This window comes from Verticillium dahliae, genomic scaffold (genome assembly GCF_000150675.1).
Source record: "Verticillium dahliae VdLs.17 supercont1.12 genomic scaffold, whole genome shotgun sequence".
Classification (NCBI taxonomy): domain Eukaryota; kingdom Fungi; phylum Ascomycota; class Sordariomycetes; order Glomerellales; family Plectosphaerellaceae; genus Verticillium; species Verticillium dahliae.
The window spans coordinates 17143-35683 of NW_009276943.1; the positions used below are offsets into that span (position 1 = coordinate 17143).

General features: G+C 54.2%; 9 protein-coding genes across 9 annotated transcripts; 5 read left to right on the forward strand and 4 right to left on the reverse strand.

Annotated features, from left to right (window-relative positions):
* Positions 1–520: 520 nt before the first annotated feature.
* VDAG_06290 (uncharacterized protein) lies at positions 521–3242 on the reverse strand (the record flags this gene model as incomplete). The annotated part of the gene is made up of 2 exons (XM_009658668.1): positions 521–786; positions 842–3242. The coding sequence occupies 2 exons, from the start codon at positions 3240–3242 to the stop codon at positions 521–523; spliced, it is 2667 nt and encodes an 888-aa protein (XP_009656963.1).
* A 749-nt stretch (positions 3243–3991) lies between these two features.
* VDAG_06291 (uncharacterized protein) lies at positions 3992–4763 on the forward strand (the record flags this gene model as incomplete). The annotated part of the gene is made up of 3 exons (XM_009658669.1): positions 3992–4028; positions 4124–4193; positions 4325–4763. The coding sequence occupies 3 exons, from the start codon at positions 3992–3994 to the stop codon at positions 4761–4763; spliced, it is 546 nt and encodes a 181-aa protein (XP_009656964.1).
* Positions 4764–5838: 1075 nt separating this feature from the next.
* On the forward strand, positions 5839–6906 carry VDAG_06292 (CAAX prenyl protease; the record flags this gene model as incomplete). The annotated part of the gene is made up of 3 exons (XM_009658670.1): positions 5839–5889; positions 5965–6342; positions 6421–6906. The coding sequence occupies 3 exons, from the start codon at positions 5839–5841 to the stop codon at positions 6904–6906; spliced, it is 915 nt and encodes a 304-aa protein (XP_009656965.1).
* Positions 6907–6994: 88 nt separating this feature from the next.
* Positions 6995–8286, reverse strand: VDAG_06293 (mitochondrial outer membrane protein MMM1; the record flags this gene model as incomplete). Its single annotated transcript, XM_009658671.1, has 2 exons — positions 6995–8192; positions 8249–8286. 2 exons carry the CDS (start codon positions 8284–8286, stop codon positions 6995–6997), a joined length of 1236 nt encoding a protein of 411 aa, XP_009656966.1.
* A 506-nt stretch (positions 8287–8792) lies between these two features.
* Positions 8793–11181, forward strand: VDAG_06294 (vacuolar protein sorting-associated protein). The gene is made up of 2 exons (XM_009658672.1): positions 8793–10368; positions 10455–11181. Exons 1-2 carry the CDS (start codon positions 9229–9231, stop codon positions 11067–11069), a joined length of 1755 nt encoding a protein of 584 aa, XP_009656967.1. The 5' UTR covers positions 8793–9228; the 3' UTR covers positions 11070–11181.
* A 240-nt stretch (positions 11182–11421) lies between these two features.
* VDAG_06295 (mitochondrial translation optimization protein) lies at positions 11422–13981 on the forward strand (the record flags this gene model as incomplete). The annotated part of the gene is made up of 2 exons (XM_009658673.1): positions 11422–11814; positions 11875–13981. The coding sequence occupies 2 exons, from the start codon at positions 11422–11424 to the stop codon at positions 13561–13563; spliced, it is 2082 nt and encodes a 693-aa protein (XP_009656968.1). The 3' UTR covers positions 13564–13981.
* Positions 12980–15142, reverse strand: VDAG_06296 (cardiolipin synthetase). Its single transcript, XM_009658674.1, has 4 exons — positions 14830–15142; positions 14442–14758; positions 14120–14366; positions 12980–14059 (listed from the first exon to the last, which is right to left on the reverse strand). The coding sequence occupies exons 1-4, from the start codon at positions 15057–15059 to the stop codon at positions 13969–13971; spliced, it is 885 nt and encodes a 294-aa protein (XP_009656969.1). The 5' UTR covers positions 15060–15142; the 3' UTR covers positions 12980–13968.
* Positions 15143–15270: 128 nt separating this feature from the next.
* Positions 15271–15637, forward strand: VDAG_06297 (uncharacterized protein; the record flags this gene model as incomplete). The annotated part of the gene is made up of 2 exons (XM_009658675.1): positions 15271–15370; positions 15474–15637. The coding sequence occupies 2 exons, from the start codon at positions 15271–15273 to the stop codon at positions 15635–15637; spliced, it is 264 nt and encodes an 87-aa protein (XP_009656970.1).
* Positions 15638–15702: 65 nt separating this feature from the next.
* Positions 15703–17235, reverse strand: VDAG_06298 (cAMP-independent regulatory protein pac2; the record flags this gene model as incomplete). Its single annotated transcript, XM_009658676.1, has 1 exon — positions 15703–17235. One exon carries the CDS (start codon positions 17233–17235, stop codon positions 15703–15705), a length of 1533 nt encoding a protein of 510 aa, XP_009656971.1.
* Between the last annotated feature and the right edge of the window lie 1306 nt (positions 17236–18541).

The window sequence follows — 18541 nt, forward strand, 5'->3', positions numbered from 1 at the left end:
TCGCTAGATTAATGATTGGCTGAAGTTTGTATGCGGTCGTTCCACTTTGTGTCGTATGATATATGGTATAGAGTACTATGATACATGCTCGAATCGAGGAAATAGACCGAATAGATATACACGGCTGTATGTGACAGCCCATCATCCAATGGACAGCGTAGCAGATGAGATATAATGATCTCCTTGCAGTGGACATGACAGCGTAAATCGAACATGTCTGCGTTCAGATTAGAAAAGGAAAATGTCGAGCATATCGCGCGACTGTGTGTGCATGTGCCGTATTGCCGTATAGTCATAATGGCTTCGTAATGCGCCTGGTGTTTGGATCGTCGTAATGTCGTCTATAGAAGGGTAAAAAACAAGAGAGAGAGAGAGAAAGAGTGGGAGTATCAGGTATCAAATCAAGTAAGAATGTCCCAAAAGGTTGATGGCAGCAAGGGCAAGAGACCTTGACTGGGTTGATCGTTCTGCAGTCAATGTCGAGGTAACTCATGAGCCATTCAGGTAGAGTGGTGGCCGTTCAGCTTGCAGGGTGTCCCCAACCGTGTTTGGCCCCAACAACAGCCAGTGTAACGATCACAGCCACGATCAAGACACCGACAAGTGCCATGATGCGGTTGAGGTTCCTCCACCATCGGGCGCTTCGATAACATATCTCGTCCATGTGGGTTGGGGGCCGTGCCGACTCCATTTCAATATCGAGCATACTGGAATCGTCTGGTGCACGCTCGACCATTTCTGTGTACGGGAGTGGCGGCAACGGCAAGAAAGCTGCCACCATCCATGCTATTGCATTGTCAGTGACTGGTACATGCAAGAACACACAATCAACCTAACTTACCAATAGGTAGGATGAAACCTAATATGAACATGACAACTTGTACATTGCGCCGCCCAAAGGGGCTGCTGTCGACTGACCAGCTCACAGATGGCGGCTCCCAGATACTGTAGCCACTGGCACGTTGATCGCGGCCCAAGTGAGGTGACCAAATACTGGACGTCTGCTTTCGCAAGCTAGATCGCGGGTGGAAACCAATTACTGGAGCGGACGTGATCTCCATCGAGCCCGTGTCTGACATACGGCGCGCCCGGCCAGAGGGCTGAACTTCGCGAGGTCTGCGGCGCGGGCTGCGTAAATTCAATGAAAGGTTGTCGATACTTGGTGAGCCGCTTCGGAAAGAGCCGCGAGACCTGCCGCTGTCGTTGTAATCCGTGGTCATGGACTCGGACGAAACACCATGTCTCAGCCATCTTCGTTCGCCGCTGCCGTAATATAACCTGGCCCAAGTAGGCAGCGAAGCGTTCGTCATGCTGTTAGCTTGAGAACTACCAGATGAATGAATGTTACGATCCGATGACGAAGTGCTAGACATGAAACTCGACAGACGTCTTCTCGATGGCCGCTGATGTAGCTCATGCAGATCCGCCAGGCCATCGCCGTGCTCGTCTTGATCCCGGACTAGGCGGACGGTTCCACCGCGGCAGTGCGAAGGCTGTGGCCTCTCAAGAGAATCTGTCAGAGACTGAGAGCCGGACGTGTGCTGATCATGTGCAGCTAAGGACGAAGAAATGCTCAGCATTTGGCGGCTGTGGTTGCTGTAAAAACCACTATTGCGCCGAGCCGGCCCTGATAAGGCAGAGACGGAGCGCGACACAGGCTCACTTCCGCCTTCACTCTCTGAAATGACAGTTGACAGCTGTGAGCTCCATACATGCGGATGAGATGCCATGTGTGATCTAGAGGGGCCGGTAACCGAAGTACCTGTATCCCATGAATCCGAGTGACGGCTCGGGACGCCAGAAGAGCCCCGCGGGCGCTGTAGCGCGATGGGTATCGCAAAAAAGGTCTGGATCGCTTCTTGCGCAATGATGCTACTGATCGATGTTAATGAGCCGGCGGTCAAGGAGTCTTTTGATCTGGTCTTGTATAGGCCGAATCTTTCAATTGAGTTCTTTCGGCCCGGCCTTAGTGGCGGTACAATCAGACTCTCATGAGAGTAGGCGGAGCGCGGGGCGAGAGGCGATGAGGATGAAGGATCGCCGTGGACCACGTAGTTATTGTCGCTGCTTGCGGTCTTGGGTGGACTTGAATGATTTAATGTCGGCCAACACGGCGATGAGCGGTCGAGGACCTCGTAATTCGAGTCACTGGTGGAGGGGGGGATCAAGCTATCCGTGTCAGGATGCGCCTCAGGCGCGACGGGCTGGCGAGCGTTATAGACCTTGTAATTTGTTGTTTCCGAGTCTGTGGAAGCCGATTGCAAGGACCCAAAGGACAGCTCTGAAGACTTGTTGAGCAGGGAGTGCAAGTCTCGTTCTCGTTCGGCAGCTGCTGTCGCCTCGAGCAGTGTAGGAAGCGGATTATCAGACGAAAGTGGACGCAGGGTCTGTTTTGGGGCTGGATCGGGGGTTTTGGAGACCTTGCGAAGGCCCCCGACGAGCTGATAATTCCAAGGAGACGAGGCGGAATCGGCTATCGGGTCCTCACTTAATTGCACAGTGGAGGAGGTTGGGGTGCAGGGGGAGAAGCTTCGGTCAGGCAACGTGGTCATGGGTGAGCTAGGACGACCTTCGCCGGAGAAGGCGGATGACAGTCGTTCAAATGAGCTCGAGGCGGACAGCGACAGGGACAGGGATACCGAAGGCGGGATTGAGTCGCTCTGCGGCTCGAGAGAGAAAGTTTTGGTGTCAGAATGGACATTGATGCGATGGCGACGGCGCGATGGGGCGCGAGATGAAGAAACTGGTCTGAAGGCGGCTTGGCTTTCTGTGCGTTGGGCCGATGCATGAATAAGGGAAATGTGCGATGAATTGGTTGGCGCAGGGGATGGTGTGTGAGAAGCGTCAGGGACCGGGCTGGTAGGGGTGGTCGGTTTGCGCGAGGCCGTGCTCATACTCTGGCTTTGGCGATGAGGTGCTGCAGACGGTTCTGCTCCATCTGCTCGTTTCGAGGCTGAAACACGATTGTCGATGGCGGGAACCAATCGAACCGTGGAGGTATGAGAAGATCTCAACGTGGAGGACGTTGACGGCAGTCGGTCGGTGCCATATTGACGACGGTCGATCGGTGACTTTTGAATTTCGCGACTGGTGTGATCGTTGCTAACAATTGGCGTATCAACCTGTACACTGACGGGTCGCGGCGGGCTGTAAGGTACTATACGAATAGCGAGCCTGTTGTTCTGCGATTCGCTACGCTGATGCAGAGGTCTTCGCGGTGACGGTGGCGAAGCAGAGGACATGCTCGGCACAAGCCCTGGCGGCGGGCTGCGCTGCGAGTCCTTGGTGGAATGATGCTTCGTAGAGTCGACGCTGAGCTGGTGAAAGAAAATAGGGGGGAAAGATTGGCGTGGGTGTGAGTGGTGCTTTCAATGAGCTGGTAGGTATGGCTGCAGTGAAGGACACGAACACTCAACATGATGAGATGGGTGTAGCAGCTGGATGTGAGCGGTATTCCATCGACAGGCATGAGAGCGAGTGAATGAGAGAGAGAGAGAGTATGTGTGTATGTCGACAAGACTCCGACGGTGAATCTTGCAGGATGACAGTGCTGGGGTGGAAATAGAGGCCAACGATTATAACAGATAGATAATTAAAGGACGGAAGAAGGCAGCGCTGTATGACGAAACGACAAGTGACAAGGTCGAAGCGACGAAGGAGTGTGAGGCGGCTGGCGAGACGAAGGTGCAACAACCAGCAGTCAGCCAGCCGGTAGTTGGGGAACTATGCCTGCTGGTGGTGAGGAACCGATATCAGGTCAACAGCACGCCATGATGGTGCGATGGCATCCGGACGCGAAATACATGTATAGAACAGGGGAGAAGGAGAAGTGGAAGGAGTGGTCGCGAGAGAGGAGGAAGAGTGTGAATAAGATGGGGAGGTGGGTAGGATAGCATCTTAGAGAAGAAACAGGGAAGCCGTGGAGGAAATTGGACCTTGGTGACAAGACGAGGTGGGCGAAGAGCTGCAGCTGCAGCTAAGGTAGACCTGCATGTGGTTGCTGCAGGGCTCTTTCGGCGGCGAGGCAGGTACGCCCCATCCCGTGTCTACCACCCTCTTTGCCAGACAATTCTTGCCTGTGCCCCATCTCGCCCTGCCGCCTGCGCCTGCTCTTCCCACACAGGTGCCCTCGAGCTTGGTTTGTGCGAGTCCAGTGACCTATCGCCCATTCGCGCGTACTTGGTTGACCATATGTGTGTTCTGTTATGACTGGCTTGGGTCGCCGGATATTGATTGGTCCACGACACATCTCGAATCCTGGGGGTGCCGGCGCGCGCTTGAACTGGGTGGCCTTGGTTGCTGCTAGTTCGAATCCACAATGCAGGTACCCAGACTCTTCGTACGCCACGGCCAACGGCATCTGGAGCCAGCTTTCAAAAGTCGAATTCTCACTCCTCAAGCCTGCTCGTCCCACCCCGCCCCGCCGAACAGACAGGCGGTCAGGCCCGGTTCTGGCTTTGGTTCTTGGTCTGGTTCCAGGGGGGGGGGCAAGTAGTGGAGGCGCCAGCCGGCCAGTCGAACTCGCCTTCAAACGTCATTTGATTGGCACGCGCAAGCGCAATCGAGCCGGGGCACCTGCTGGCTTCAGGAGAATCAGTGCGCGAGGAGCTGTGCACTCAATAGCTCCAGTATTGGACAATGGTAAAAACACCGAGATTGCGGACCGCATGTGTGTCTTTCCAGCAGCAAAGACAAGTGGGCGGGTGGGTATAGACTGGAGACGGGGGAGGTCCCACCCCCTGAACCTCGCAGCGAGTACCTAGCTTGTATTGAGTGGACAAATCAACCAATCGCTTCGAGCCTCAATGGAGGTAAGCCAGCGCGTCGGGTTCGTGTCGCGTCTCTTGGTCAATGTTTTTTTCTGGCTCCAAAGACAACAGGCTCTGTGCGGGTTGTGCCTAGATGCCGACGTCAGATTACGGCTGCAAGGAGACAGCCAGAGCTCCCTTTGCTCTGCCACGACGGGATCCGCAAATCCCGTGAAAAGAAAGGTGGGAGGAAGAAAGACGGAGGCGGCGAGGGGGGTTTGTCAAACAGCTTGCCGCTTGATCGATGACAAAATGCTACCCAACCAATGCATCGGTCATGCTGCTTCGTATCAACCCGCATGACAGGAGCTATGATGAACCAAGACCACTGCTCTCGTCCTTATTAGGCGCGGGGTCTCCCAAGACCCAGCCTGCCCGCCCTGGCATCAGGCCCAGCACAAAGGTCTGGCGCGGCTGATGAAGAGAGGCTAAGCTGGCCGTCGCAGGGAACAGCTTGTGATACCTTGATTGTTTCGAAGCACTTGTCCGATGACGAGATGAGATGGCAGCCCCTCGATAACCGGGCTCATCCTTCAAGCATGAGTGTGCTGGCAGGCCTTTTATGAGATGGGTTCCTCGCGAGCCAGATTGGCCAATATTATCAAGCGGGGTCATCCCAGTACCTGCTTCGTCGTCGGCAAGTCCACATATATGACGTTACGCGGGTTATGTGTTTATTCGGATGTCGTCGTCTCTGACTTGGGAGGGAACTGAGCCATCTTTGTTCGCCGTCACGACAGCCAATACTTCAAGGCATTGTCCCAGGCAAACGGATCATCGCGAGCCCCGACTCAAATGTCACAAAGGAAGAGCTCGACTACACATAGCGGGAACCCCTCCTCACCCGCACCGATTTGCAGTGCTCACGAAACAAAAACTCCAGGTCTCTTGCCGCGTTTTCCACCTCGAGTACCGATTCCACGAACACATGACCTGGCCGCACTTATTGTTGCCTTTGCCGTCCGCTCTGCTCCTCTCTACACTCTTCGCAAAGCGCGCTACTGCATTTGAAGCCGAGGCCAAAGTCGAAATGTCGACTACAGACGCTGTGCTTTATCCCACGACCGCTTTCGCGCTCCTTGTGTGTCTCTGTTGTTTGCGTGTTTAGCTTCTTGATGGCACCGAGAGACTGCGGCTAACCATGTCCTCACCGTAGCTTGCATACACTCTGGCATACGTGTTGCCTCTGTATGCCTCATCAGACACGCGCCCATCGCCTGAGCTGCTGCGAGATGATCCCCGCGTTATCCGCGCTCGCATCAGATCTGTTCTGTGCTCGACTGCCCTGTGTTCCTTTTGCACTTGCATCATCTTGCACCGCAACTATGCTCTCGCCATAGACCCGCTTCACGCCATGGGCTACTGGCCACTGGGGGTCACAGAAGCCGCCAGCTCGGTACTCTTGACTGCCATTCTCTTCAGCGCACCGTTGTTCGAAACGCTCGTACTTGACGGTGCCTGGAAGGACTTGGTGAGCACACGCGCCATCATGGACATCTGGCAATCCTGGACTACATGGCGCAACATTGTCATTGTATGCCCTCCTTTACCGGGCGCGCGCTTCGCTCATCCTTCTTCCATTAAGTTACATCAAACAGCTGATGCTTCATAGGGCCCCGCCACAGAGGAGCTGCTTTTTCGGTCAGCGTCCATACCACTCTTCCTTGCAGCCCATCTTTCTATCTACAAGACGATTTTTCTGTCCCCAATCATCTTCGGCATGGCCCACATTCACCACTTCTACGAGTTTCGTATCACCCATCCTCGCGTGCCTCTGCCCGTGGCCATTGCCCGCACTGTTCTGCAGTTTTCGTACACAACCTTATTCGGTGCCTACGCCACATTCCTGTTCCTCCGCACAGGCAGCCTCCTTGCTGCCACCCTCGTCCATGCTTTCTGCAATGCCATGGGTCTCCCGCGCTTCTGGGGCGTTGTCGATCCATACTGGATTTCACACGATGACGCGCGAGCGACCAATGCCCGTCGCCTCTGGTCCGCGCTGTACTACCTCATGTTATTGGCTGGGGCCTGGGCCTGGTGGTCGAACCTCATGACCTTGACGGCGAGTTCAAGAAGCGTGGTGGACATGGCCTGGTAGGTATGCAGCGATGGTGTCTGCAGGTTAATCACGGCCTATCTGCGCTATTCGTGTGCACGCTTTCGTTTGTTTCTTTGGCGGGAGTTTATTACTGCACAAAGTCTGGCAGAGAACCCGGCATGATGAGCTCATCTTCGCTTCTCAACCTCCGTCGCCGAAGCGACTCTTGTGCTCGGTCCGTACGACTGCTAGCTTCAGCCTCAACCTCTTTGCGAGCCTCTGCTCGGATGTCCTGGCCCACGTCCCGACCCTTGGATCTCCCTACAGACCCGATGTTTCCCTCTGCCATTCCATCGTCAGGACCCCTCGTGTTTTTCTTTCGAGGCCACAAGCTTGGCAGTGCAATCTCTTGAAATCGGGGCTCGACACATCGCTCGTCAAACCAACGGTGTAAGCGGGCCTCGATGAGCTGCGCAATTTTTGGCACGTCCTCTAGTTTGGACCGGCTCCCGAGCAAGCTCCCAATAGAAAAATCAAGTCGGTAATCGTCAAGAAAGTTGAAGGTCATCATGGTCGGTGTAGACTGAGATGGGTTACTGGGGATGAAGGAGACCGACAGTGTTCCGCTGAAGCGTCTGACGGAGACGGTCAGCGCAACTGGCAGCACTGCGCTTAGTTTCTTAGGATAATTAAGCAGCAGCTTAGTCTCCAAAGCCAGGGTCAGTAGATCACTGAGATCGACGTCCATCCGGGCCTGCAGCTTGGCCCCTTCCCTAGTGGCGGCACTGGCATCGATCGTCTTGCTGTTGCCTAGACTCAGACCGTCCTCGTCCACAGGTATAATGCGACAATTGCTGAAAATAGGAAAGTCTTCGCCGAGGCTGAGTTTTGTGACACGAATCTCGTCGACAAAGTCGGGCCGTGATGTCCCATTCAAAGCCTTGGTTAAGGAACTGAGAATGGCGTCGTCGTGCTGCGCATCGCTCCTGAACTGGGCAATGGTCTGAGCTACGAGCACATTGAACCAATCCAAGCTCTCAGGCTGGTGACTGTCGACATTGTAGTATGTCTTGCTCAGGATGGACCCGATGGTTAGGTTATATGGGCTCCTCAGGACACTTGACTTCTTCTTGTTCAATGATGGCTGGCCGGGACGGCCAGTGGCGGCCCGGAGACCCACGAGGGACTTCTTATGAGCAAGCGTCTTTGACCGCCGCTCAGTGGCTCGCAGTGAAGCTGTGACTTCGGGGGATGGCGGGTCCCCGAAGATGAAAAACTTGATGAAGGCTGCGAGCACGAGCACGACAGACAGCTGGCCTAACACGAGACCTTGCGCGAAAGACAAGCTTCGATCCGGGCCTGTCAGTTCAACAGAACCAGGAGAGAGGACAGGTACACTCACGTCGGTTCACTCGTGGCGGGGCAGGTTTTGTCGGCCATTTTGTTGCTTGTTGATTGACTGGAAGCCTCGGTTTGACTTTCACAGGCCGCCGCTTGGCCCGGACGCCTGGGCAATTCTTTGCCCTTGTTTTCGGCGGGTTTTATGTGTAGATGGACTTTTGCTGTGTTCTTGGGGTTGTGAGGGTATCAAGACAGGTGTGACATGAACACAAGGGACTAGTATATTTTCCGTACCAACTGTATTTCGACAGCGAAAATCAACCATGTCGCAGGGCTTCGGACACTATTTTGCGGCTCGTTAGCACAGGACTGGGTTGATGGTGTCATTCTACCTTAGGTAGGTAGGCACTTGAGGTGGACACTCATTTTGATGGTAGACACATTCAATGCGCTGGATGACTAATGGTAAGTTGAGGGCTTTTGAGAAGCAGCGGAGAATGAATCTAGGCTCCTGATTGGGGGCATAGTAAGCACCTGAGTACCTCCACGACGTACCTACCTTAGGTACATAAGGTGCCTTGTACGGTACTTACCTAGGTACCTAGATAAGTGGGATCCCGTCGGCTCGTGTGAGGCTTGTTAGCTTGTGCTTGCTTGTGTTGGTCCGTCAGTACGAGCCACTCGTCATCTAACACCTCCCAGTGAGCCAACGAACCCAACTCATCAACCACGTAGTCAAGTTCACACCCCAAGACGCAAGCCTACTCAGTCGCGATTGTGGATCGAACGTCTTCCCGAACGAATACATCCGCTAAGCTATCCCGTAATCATTCCCATCACTCACCTTATTCGAAACGCTGAGCGATTGAGCATCGGAATGTCAACTCCCGACCACCCTGCCTTGAAGCTTCGAGTTCAGTCATAGAGGCTTCCTGTTGTAATTCAGCGCACCTCCCAGGCACACACCCGGCGCCTTACCAGCAGACATTTGGGGAACGAACTTTCGCTGCTGTGCGCCATCGTCGTCTGCCCTTCGTCGGCATGGACGTTGCACAAGCGGTTGGCACTTACGTGTCCCGCATCATCTCATCTGGCGAAGGCTCTCACGCTAGCCAATCTGCCAAAATGAAAGTCCTTCTATTAGACAGGGAAACGGTGCCCATTGTGTCAACAGCTGTTACTCAATCGACATTACTGAATCACGAGGTCTATCTCATCGATCGTCTGGACAACACCAACAGGGAGAAAATGCGTCATCTGAGGTGCCTCTGCCTCGTCAGACCGTCACCCGAATCTATTCAGCTCCTGATCGATGAATTACGCGAACCAAAATACGGAGAGTATCTCCTCTACTTCACGAATGTCGTCAAAAAATCATCTCTCGAACGACTGGCCGAGGCCGATGATCATGAAGTGGTACGGCTTGTCCAGGAGCACTTCGCCGACTTTATCGTCATCAACCCTGACCTGTTCTCTCTTGGCATCGCTCTTCCACAACAGCGAACCTGGTCAGCCGCCGCAGATGCCTGGAACCCCGAGGCTCTCCAGAAGAGTGCGGCGGGTCTCATCGCCGTCTTGCTGGCACTCAAAAAGAAACCGTTGATTCGATACGCGAAAAACAGCCTCGCGGCGAGAAAGCTGGCAACTGAAGTGCGATACCACATGACCCAGGAAGAGCAATTATTTGACTTCCGCAAAGTCGATACACCACCTGTGTTACTTGTGCTTGATCGACGGGAGGACCCGATAACTCCCCTGCTGACCCAATGGACATATCAAGCAATGGTTCACCATCTACTCGGCATCAACAATGGCCGTGTCGACCTGAACGACGTGCCTGACATCCGGCCAGAATTGAAGGAGATCGTTCTGTCACAGGACCAAGATCCCTTCTTTAAGAAGAATATGTACATGAACTTCGGCGACCTTGGTGGGAACATCAAGGATTACGTTGGACAGTACCAGTCCAAGACACAGAACAACGCCAACATCGAGTCTATATCCGACATGAAGCGGTTCATCGAGGAATATCCGGAATTCCGCAAGCTCTCCGGAAACGTGAGCAAACACGTCACCCTCGTCTCTGAGCTGAGTCGTCGCGTCGGCGCAGAGAATCTGCTTGAAGTCAGCGAATTAGAACAGAGCCTGGCGTGCAGTGATAACCATGCAACCGACCTCAAGGTACCACGCCCCCCATACTGACGTCCCCTCCAATACAAGGTTCTATGCATTGTCTTCTTCTTCGGGCCGCTGACTGCGCACAACAGACCGTTCAGAATCTGATCCAATCGTCCAGTGTGAACGCCCAGAACAAGGTTTCATTGGTCGCTCTCTACGCTCTGAGATACGAAAAGAACCCATCGAATGCACTTCCAATGTTGATTGACCTTCTGGTTGCTGCAGGCGATGTGTCCCCACGTCACGCCGACAGAGTGAGGAAAGTATTAGCATACCACTCGTCGCTTCAGCAGTCGCACACCCAGACTGGTATCACAGATCTCTTCGAATCAGCAGGCATCTTCTCAGGTGCAAGGGATAGACTCAAGGGGCTGAAAGGCGTTGAAAACGTCTACACCCAGCACACGCCCCTCCTGGAAAATACGTTACAAAACCTGATCAAGGGTAAACTGAAAGACCAGCAATATCCATTCGTAGAGGGCGGGGGTACCACACGGGACAAACCCCAAGACATTATCGTGTTCATGATTGGAGGTGCAACGTACGAAGAGGCCAAGATGATCGCTACAATTAATGCATCATCTCCTGGCGTCAGGGTCGTCTTGGGAGGCACCACGATCCACAATACTGCCACCTTCCTGGAGGAAGTTGAAGATGCTGTCTCAATGTGGCCGGCAGCGACGAAGAATGGCCCTCTACGTTAATAATGACATGGAAGGATCCATTCCATGCTGCCTTTAGGTGGCTCGCTTTTCCTCCGTCGATCTTTAGTTAATGCTATTCTCTAGGGTCTATAATGGGAAAGCTTTTTTGCAATAGATCATACTTGATTCTGTGAAGTCTTCGAGAACAGGCATTCAAGGTCAGACTTGAACCCCGAAAGGGCACTACCGTGCCACATGGAGTTGGTGCGATGACCGTGCGAATAATTTGTATTCACACGCAACTGATCCTTGATCCTTCGGTCTGTGGCGATGCGACCAAAAGTATTCTTTCTCTCCATGTTCACTGATTGCCCCTAGATCTGTGCAGGCTGCAACGACCTCAATCGCCCCGATGCTCCCTGGAAGATCTTCGAAACAGCTGTGGAATCTGCATCACAACATTCGCAGCGCCCGACATCGCATCTTCGCCCTGCCAACGAGCCGCGGCCGACAGTTTGCCTCAGTTGCCTCCGGCCTTAGACCTTTCGATGTGGTAGTTGTCGGAGGCGGCCATGCTGGCGCCGAGGCTTGCGCCGCAGCGGCGCGCGCCGGCGCAAAGACCGCCCTCGTCACACCGAAGATTGACAACTTGGGCACGTGTTCTTGCAACCCCAGCTTTGGCGGAATAGGAAAAGGTGTGATCATCCGCGAGCTCGATGCCCTCGATGGGTTGGCAGGTCGGGTTATCGACAAGGCCGGCATACACTTTCAGACGTTGAATCGAAGAAAGGGCCCTGCTGTATGGGTGAGTACTAGATGTCTCTTCAAGAGCCCGTGGATCGACCGCAGCTAATCTTTTGCCTAGGGACCCCGCGCGCAGATCGACCGAGACCTTTACAAGAAGCACATGAGGGAGGAGCTCGAAGGGTATCCCAACCTGTCGATCATTGTAGGCAGCGTCTCCGATGTAGTACTTTGTTCCCAGGAAGACCCGACGACAGGGGCGCACAGCCGCATCACCGGTGTCAAGCTTGATTCGGGCGAAATCCTACCTACGACGCAGGTGATCATTACGACCGGCACTTTCCTTAGTGGTGAAATCCATATTGGAATGGAAAGCTACCCAGCCGGGAGGATAGGGGAGGCGGCAACAACTGGGCTTAGCAAGTCCCTCAGAGATGCAGGCTTCAGCATGGGCCGACTGAAGACGGGCACTCCTCCTCGGATTTCAGGGAAAAGCATCAATTTCTCTGAACTTCAGCCTCAGCCGGGCGAACAACCGCCCACGCCTTTCAGCTACATGAACGATACTGTGGCCACCGACAAGCAAATTGATTGCTATGTGACTTACACGAACGCAGCTACACACGACATCGTTCGCGCAAACCTTGGTAACACAATTCACATCCGGGAGACCGTTCTTGGACCGAGATACTGTCCGTCGCTTGAGTCCAAGATTACGCGCTTTTCCGATAAAGAGCGACACATCGTCTGGCTTGAGCCTGAAGGGTTTGACAACGATGTCGTGTATCCCAACGGTCTGTCCATGACTGTACCTCCAGAGGCCCAAGAACAAATCATCCGGTCCATCAAGGGTATGGAGAATGCAGAGTTGTTGCAGGTGGGATACGGCGTTGAGTATGACTATATCGATCCACGCAGTCTCAAATCCTCATTGGAAACAAAGCCAGTCAGTGGCCTGTACCTTGCCGGACAGATTAACGGCACAACTGGATATGAAGAAGCTGCAGGCCAAGGCGTTATCGCCGGGATCAACGCGGGCCGAGCAGCAAAGGGCCTGGCGCCCGTTTCGTTGTCCCGAGGCGACGGATACATTGGCGTTATGATTGATGATCTCGTTACGAAAGGCGTGTCGGAGCCTTACCGCATGTTCACTACGCGGAGTGAATATAGACTTACTTCGCGGGCCGACAATGCAGACTCCCGATTGACAGCGAAGGGCCGAGACTGGGGCGTCGTATCGGACGCTAGGTGGAGGGCTTTCTCAGACGAAAAGATGCAGGTGGATGAACTCTACTTTCTTCTGGAGTCTGCGGTCAAGTCACCACAGGAGTGGATGAGACACGGCTTCCTGGTGAAGGAAAATAGTCAGCGTCGTGACGCCTGCGAGATGCTACGGCTACCCAACGTCACCATGGACGAGATCGCGACTGTGCTGCCAAATGTGCAGCATTTCCCTGAGCGAATCAAATCCCGGGTTGCAATCGAGGCTTTATACGCCCCGATGATTGCAAGGCAGACGTCAGAGCGACGGAACTTTACCAGGGATGAATCACTCCGCCTACCAGCAAATCTTGATTACGACAAGGTCGCCGGGCTTGCCATGCACGAAAAGCAGATTCTCAAGGCAACAAAACCAGAAACACTCGCCCAAGCTCGACGGCTCGAGGGCATCACGCCCTCAGGCTGTATTCGCCTTCTTAGCTTTATCCAGCGTCAAAGTAAAGCCAGGTCGACCTCGACATCGGACCGGGGATTTATGTTGGCACAAAGCCAGGGCGTAGCTACAGGAGAAGATTCAAGTCTTCCTTGAATGCTTGAATGCCACTCGTTTGCCCGACGATACTGCAGAAGCACGCCATTGTTTTCACAGGCTTGAGTAGGATAGCTGTAACACAGTCTCTGAGGCCAGCAGGGTGCCTTGTCATTGTCATCCCTGCCTTGTATTATAACATTACTATACATTAGCTGTCAGGCACGCCTTGAGGCTGGGCCTTGCAGTATCCTGCTAGAGATGCGCCGCATCAACCGGCAGGCGCAGTTTGTATTATTAGACCATGCTGGTGTCTGCGCTGTTGTTGGACACGGAGCATCCTCGAGCCAACTTACCCGGCTTGCAATCGTATAATAGAACCCGAGAAAGCTTTCTTCAGACATTCTAACGGGCTGTCTGAGGCCGAGAAAGCAAGCGGGAGCTTAGATCTGGCAACTGCCGTGTTCACGGCTTAGGCGCGTTCAATATTTTGACCGCATCTTTGGTGTAGATGTAGCTTGCGCCACTCCAAATCGTCGTGGTGGCTACGATATACCTGAGAACAGTATTAGCCACTCCGTTGCTCATTGATGTGTCACATTGGATGGTAGCTCACTGCATGGCAGTCAAGGGCACCGAGATGTCATGGGCAATGACAGGAGCCGCTGTTGTGAGACCGATCAAAGCCAGCTGCAAGAACGTGTTGTACTTGCTGATCGCAGTGGGGTGTACTTCGGCCGAGGGCAGCGAGAAGTCCCAGTACCGGGTGAATGTTTTCGGAGGCGGTAAAGAGACCCAACGATAATAAATGGCCGCAATAGCTAGGCCGACATCACGACCTAGGATGATGACGGCAAGCCAGACTGGGACAGCGAGCGCCAAGTCAGACAACAGACCCAGACCTTGCAGTACAGCATGAATAACGGCTGGCGACATACCTGGTAGCGAGCCTTGCACGGCCAATGAAACAGTCAATATAGCCATGAGAGTCTTGTCTGCCAGTGGATCGATGATGGTGCCCACGACTGTGGTCAGGTTCCAGCGGCGTGCAATCCATCCATCGAGCAGGTCAGTTACTCCGGAGTAGGCGAGAAGACCGAGTGCCCACGCATGGTTGTCCTGCAGTATGAAATAGCCGACAAAGGGCGCGGCGGCGAGACGTGATAGCGTCAGAAGGTTCGGAATGGTGTAGATGTCCTCGTGTAGTGTCTTGGACAGACTCGGCCTCGGTGCTGAGACAGTGGCAGCTGGGTGGCTATGGTCATACACCGGGCCAGGTTAGCAGGGATGCGTTGCGGCGTAGGATTCGAATAAGCTTGAACGTACATAGGTTCTGGCGTCTTTGGGCTTGGTTCACGTGGGTCTTTCTGGTGGGAATAGTTTCGACAATGTGAGGTAAACGAGGGCGAATGGCGAATGGCGTAGCGCGCGAGTGGGAAACATGGCAGGCCTCTAGAACCGTACAGACGTCTAGGTGCCCAGCCCTTGGCAGGAACCAGAGGTACGAGCGCTCGACTACCGCCAATGACAGAAGAACTGAGCCGTGGGAGCAACATGATGTTGAGCAGACGTGTGTGCAGCCTCACCGTCGGTAGTTCGTCTCGCGGCTTGGTGATGTCAACGTCGAAATTGTCATGCCGGATCACAGGTACAATGCAAACAGATGCGACTGGATATCTAAATATGCTTCTTGAGTAGGTAGATATGTATATAAGAGATCTATTTCCCAACATCCTGTAAGGCACCTAGCGACTGAACTCACCCAAGATGAGGAGGTGGAATAGCTGGACGTTTTTACGTCACAAGGCCGCAGACACGGAACAACCGTTTCCACAACTGGAACAGGCCTTTGAACTTCCGAGTGTTTGTACGAAGAATGAAGCATATGCATTGAAGTCTAAACAAGAATAAACAGCATGTGTTGACAAAGACGTGACTCGGTCAATGCTCATTGCATTAATCGTCAATAGTTCTGACTGTACAATATTCTGTTCTCTTGGGCTCTGGCGGCTACGGTCGGGCGCCGATCATAGATGAATCGGCTCCGAATGCTACATCAGAACCCGAATACAAGACCTCTTCCTATTTTGAACCCAGACCACTTTTCCGAAGTGGGTATTTCGGCGACGTCTAGGTGCCGCTCTATACATCTACCACCCAAAAACCTTGTTCGAACACCACCAAATCAGGCAATACTGGTTACAGTCTCCCCATGGAATTATTGGAACCTGGCGGCCAAGTGGGTGGCGGATTATTTTCGTCGTATTGCTCCTCCTCGCCTTCCGGATTCAAAAATGGCTGACTTTGATCAGTGTTGGTGCCACCCAAGAACACATCATGCGTAGCCGCTACATCATACGTGCCCCAGGAATTGTTGTGCTGCAAATGCGACTCTTCTCCTTCCAGTTTGAGACTCGCAGAATGCTGCTGAGAGCCATCGAGACCGGGTTCTTGCTGAGGCAGTGTTCGGGGCGAGGGGAATGCGTCCGAATGCTGCACCGGCTCCTGCAGACGTCCGCTATTGCCGTAGACAGGCGTAGCTTGCATGAAGGGATGGCTCATGTTTCTGATCGGGTCCACTGGGTTGTTGGACATGGTCTGAGTGAGCCCGATGGCGTGGCTCGAGTTGCTCAAGTCATAGGCCGTGGAGTGCCGGCGGGAGAGCGGTTGGTCTACAAGCATGTTTCTGTAGACATCCGGAGCCAGCGTCGAAGACGTCGTCACCTGAGGGCGCATGACACCGTCCTGGTAGGCATATGGATGGTGTGTTGAAGGTTGAGCGTAATTCGGTGGGGGCATGGGGGCCGCCATGGCCCCCGGATGTGTCTGCAGGTACTGCGCATGCTGCGGGGGTGGCATTTGTTGTTGCTGGGCGGGAACCATGCTCGTGGGCCATTGTCTTGGGTTGGCCACAGCCATGTTGACGTGAGGTACTGACCAGGTCCGGAAGGTGGGAGGGTGCATATGATTCACATACTCCTGGTGCGCACTGCTCAACGGATGCTGTATGAGACGATTGTCGTCTACATCTACCTCATCGATTGGCGCTCTGAAGTTTTGGTTGAGGATGAGCTCGGGCCGGGGAACGATATTCCGTAGAAAGCCCGAGTGCGATGTAGGCGTGGCGAGGGCACCGCTCATGACATCTTGAACTGTGTAGTAGGAGACGAGATGATGCGGGACGCTTCTGAACTGAACGCTGATCGTCTTCTTGACAAGTCCGCCCTCTTTGAAAGGGTATGAGTCAACCAGAGATCCGATCAAGGCGCGCTCAGGATTCCTAGATGCCTCGGAAGGATCCATGGAACCCGCACTGGATAAGTTCGCGGCATTTGCGCCGGTGGCGGTCCCATTCATCCCTGTGTTCTGTCGTAGACACCCTTCGCTCTTGGAGATGCCGCCGTTGGTCTGCTTCTTGTTCTTCTTTGCGGCGCGCTTCTTCTCGCCGGGTGGAAATGGCCTCTCCAGCTCCCGGTAGATCAAATAGTTCCCGAGGATTCGACTCGGGCTCCAAGTGACGCCGTCGGTCCATCGTTTGATACCTGAAGCGTGTTCTTCGTAGATGAAGATCTGACCGCTCTGGATAAGATCTTGGCGCTCACGATCGTGGGGTCGACGGGGGACGTGACGAAGATTGCCAGACAGGCAAGCCTCGAACAGAACAACGGCATCAAGAGTCGAGGCGACATGGCCTTGCCAGGTGGCCTCAAGGGGGACATTAGCCGCAGACATGGTTTCTTCAGGGTAGTGAGGACCTAAGTTTGGCGATGATTTGAGTTGCAGCAGGAGACGTAGTAGAAAACAAATATTCGAAAACTTGAGCTGTGACAGGCGTCCCTGTTATGGCCTTGGAGGATTTGCGTGGTGGGATGGATGAGATCCAAAGGTCAAAGGCCCCAGAGAGTTCGGTCGAAGAAAGGCTTCGTAGCTATATACTTTTTCCGCCAGGAGGATATGGGCGAGAAGGCACAGTGGGGTCTAAGGTTGCGCAGACACGATGAAGAAGCTTTGGATCCGTGTGCGATCGAGTGAGGCGGGGGCGTATTTCTGCTATTCGGCCCACGACCGTTGAGGTGAGATCGCCGTTGAACAAGTGAGGCCGCTGCTGCGAGGCTTGCAGAAGGCAGCGTGTATACAACGTCTTGGCTGGGTATCGGTATTCCTCAGGCTCCGGATCGAGGGGTGCCAGGTCCGTTACTGCAAAGAGCGCTCGACGCGGGCGTCGTCGTTGCCTCGGATCAAAGGTTCCCACCGAACCCTAGCTCTAGCCTCACAGCTGTCTCGTGGACTCGCGAGAGTGTGGTGGACGGAGGATTCCTGCGGTGTCGTGCTACTAATGCTATACTGCTACTGCTGCCGTTGCCGACCACAAAAGGAAAGCCCTCTCTTGGTGAGGGCCGCGGCAGTCACAGGCCAAGCTGCATAGACATTGAGGTACGAAAGGCGCGCTGCTGGGCTGGTGATGTTGATCCGGGCGGAGGCGGATGCGGAGGCAGAGGCAATGACGAGTGATTCAGTGTTTTTTGTGACTGATATGGCTGAGGTGTATTAACGCCAAACCCCACCACAACGGGTCGAGAGAACGCCTCCTTACGAGCAAGGTTATCACGCGTGCCCAACAGGGTGGAATGGCCCTGCCGTGAAGGCTCGCTGGATTCTGCCTTCCGTGCAGAAAGAGTCGGGGTCGAGCTGGCGTGCCGGGTTCCAGAGGCGCAACCTACGGAAGGAGGCGCGGGCAGCGAAGGACAGTCTGTAGTGAGCCGAGGGGCAGTGGCAACGGCGGATGACGGATGAGCGTGGGCGAGTTCGAGCTGGTGAGGGGCAGACGGCGAGTGCTCGGTCGATAGTAGTAAGTGATCGTATCGATTTCTTCCCGTAACGTGGGACGCTTGAGGCAAGGGTGGTTGGTGGTGGAGGAGTAGGCGTCTGATTTCTTCAAGGGATCATAGCGGACAAGAGCGAGCGAAGCATGATGAGCTCGAGGGGGGAAATAGATGTCCAAATCGGCGGGGCACCAGGTTTGTGCAAAGGAAGAAGG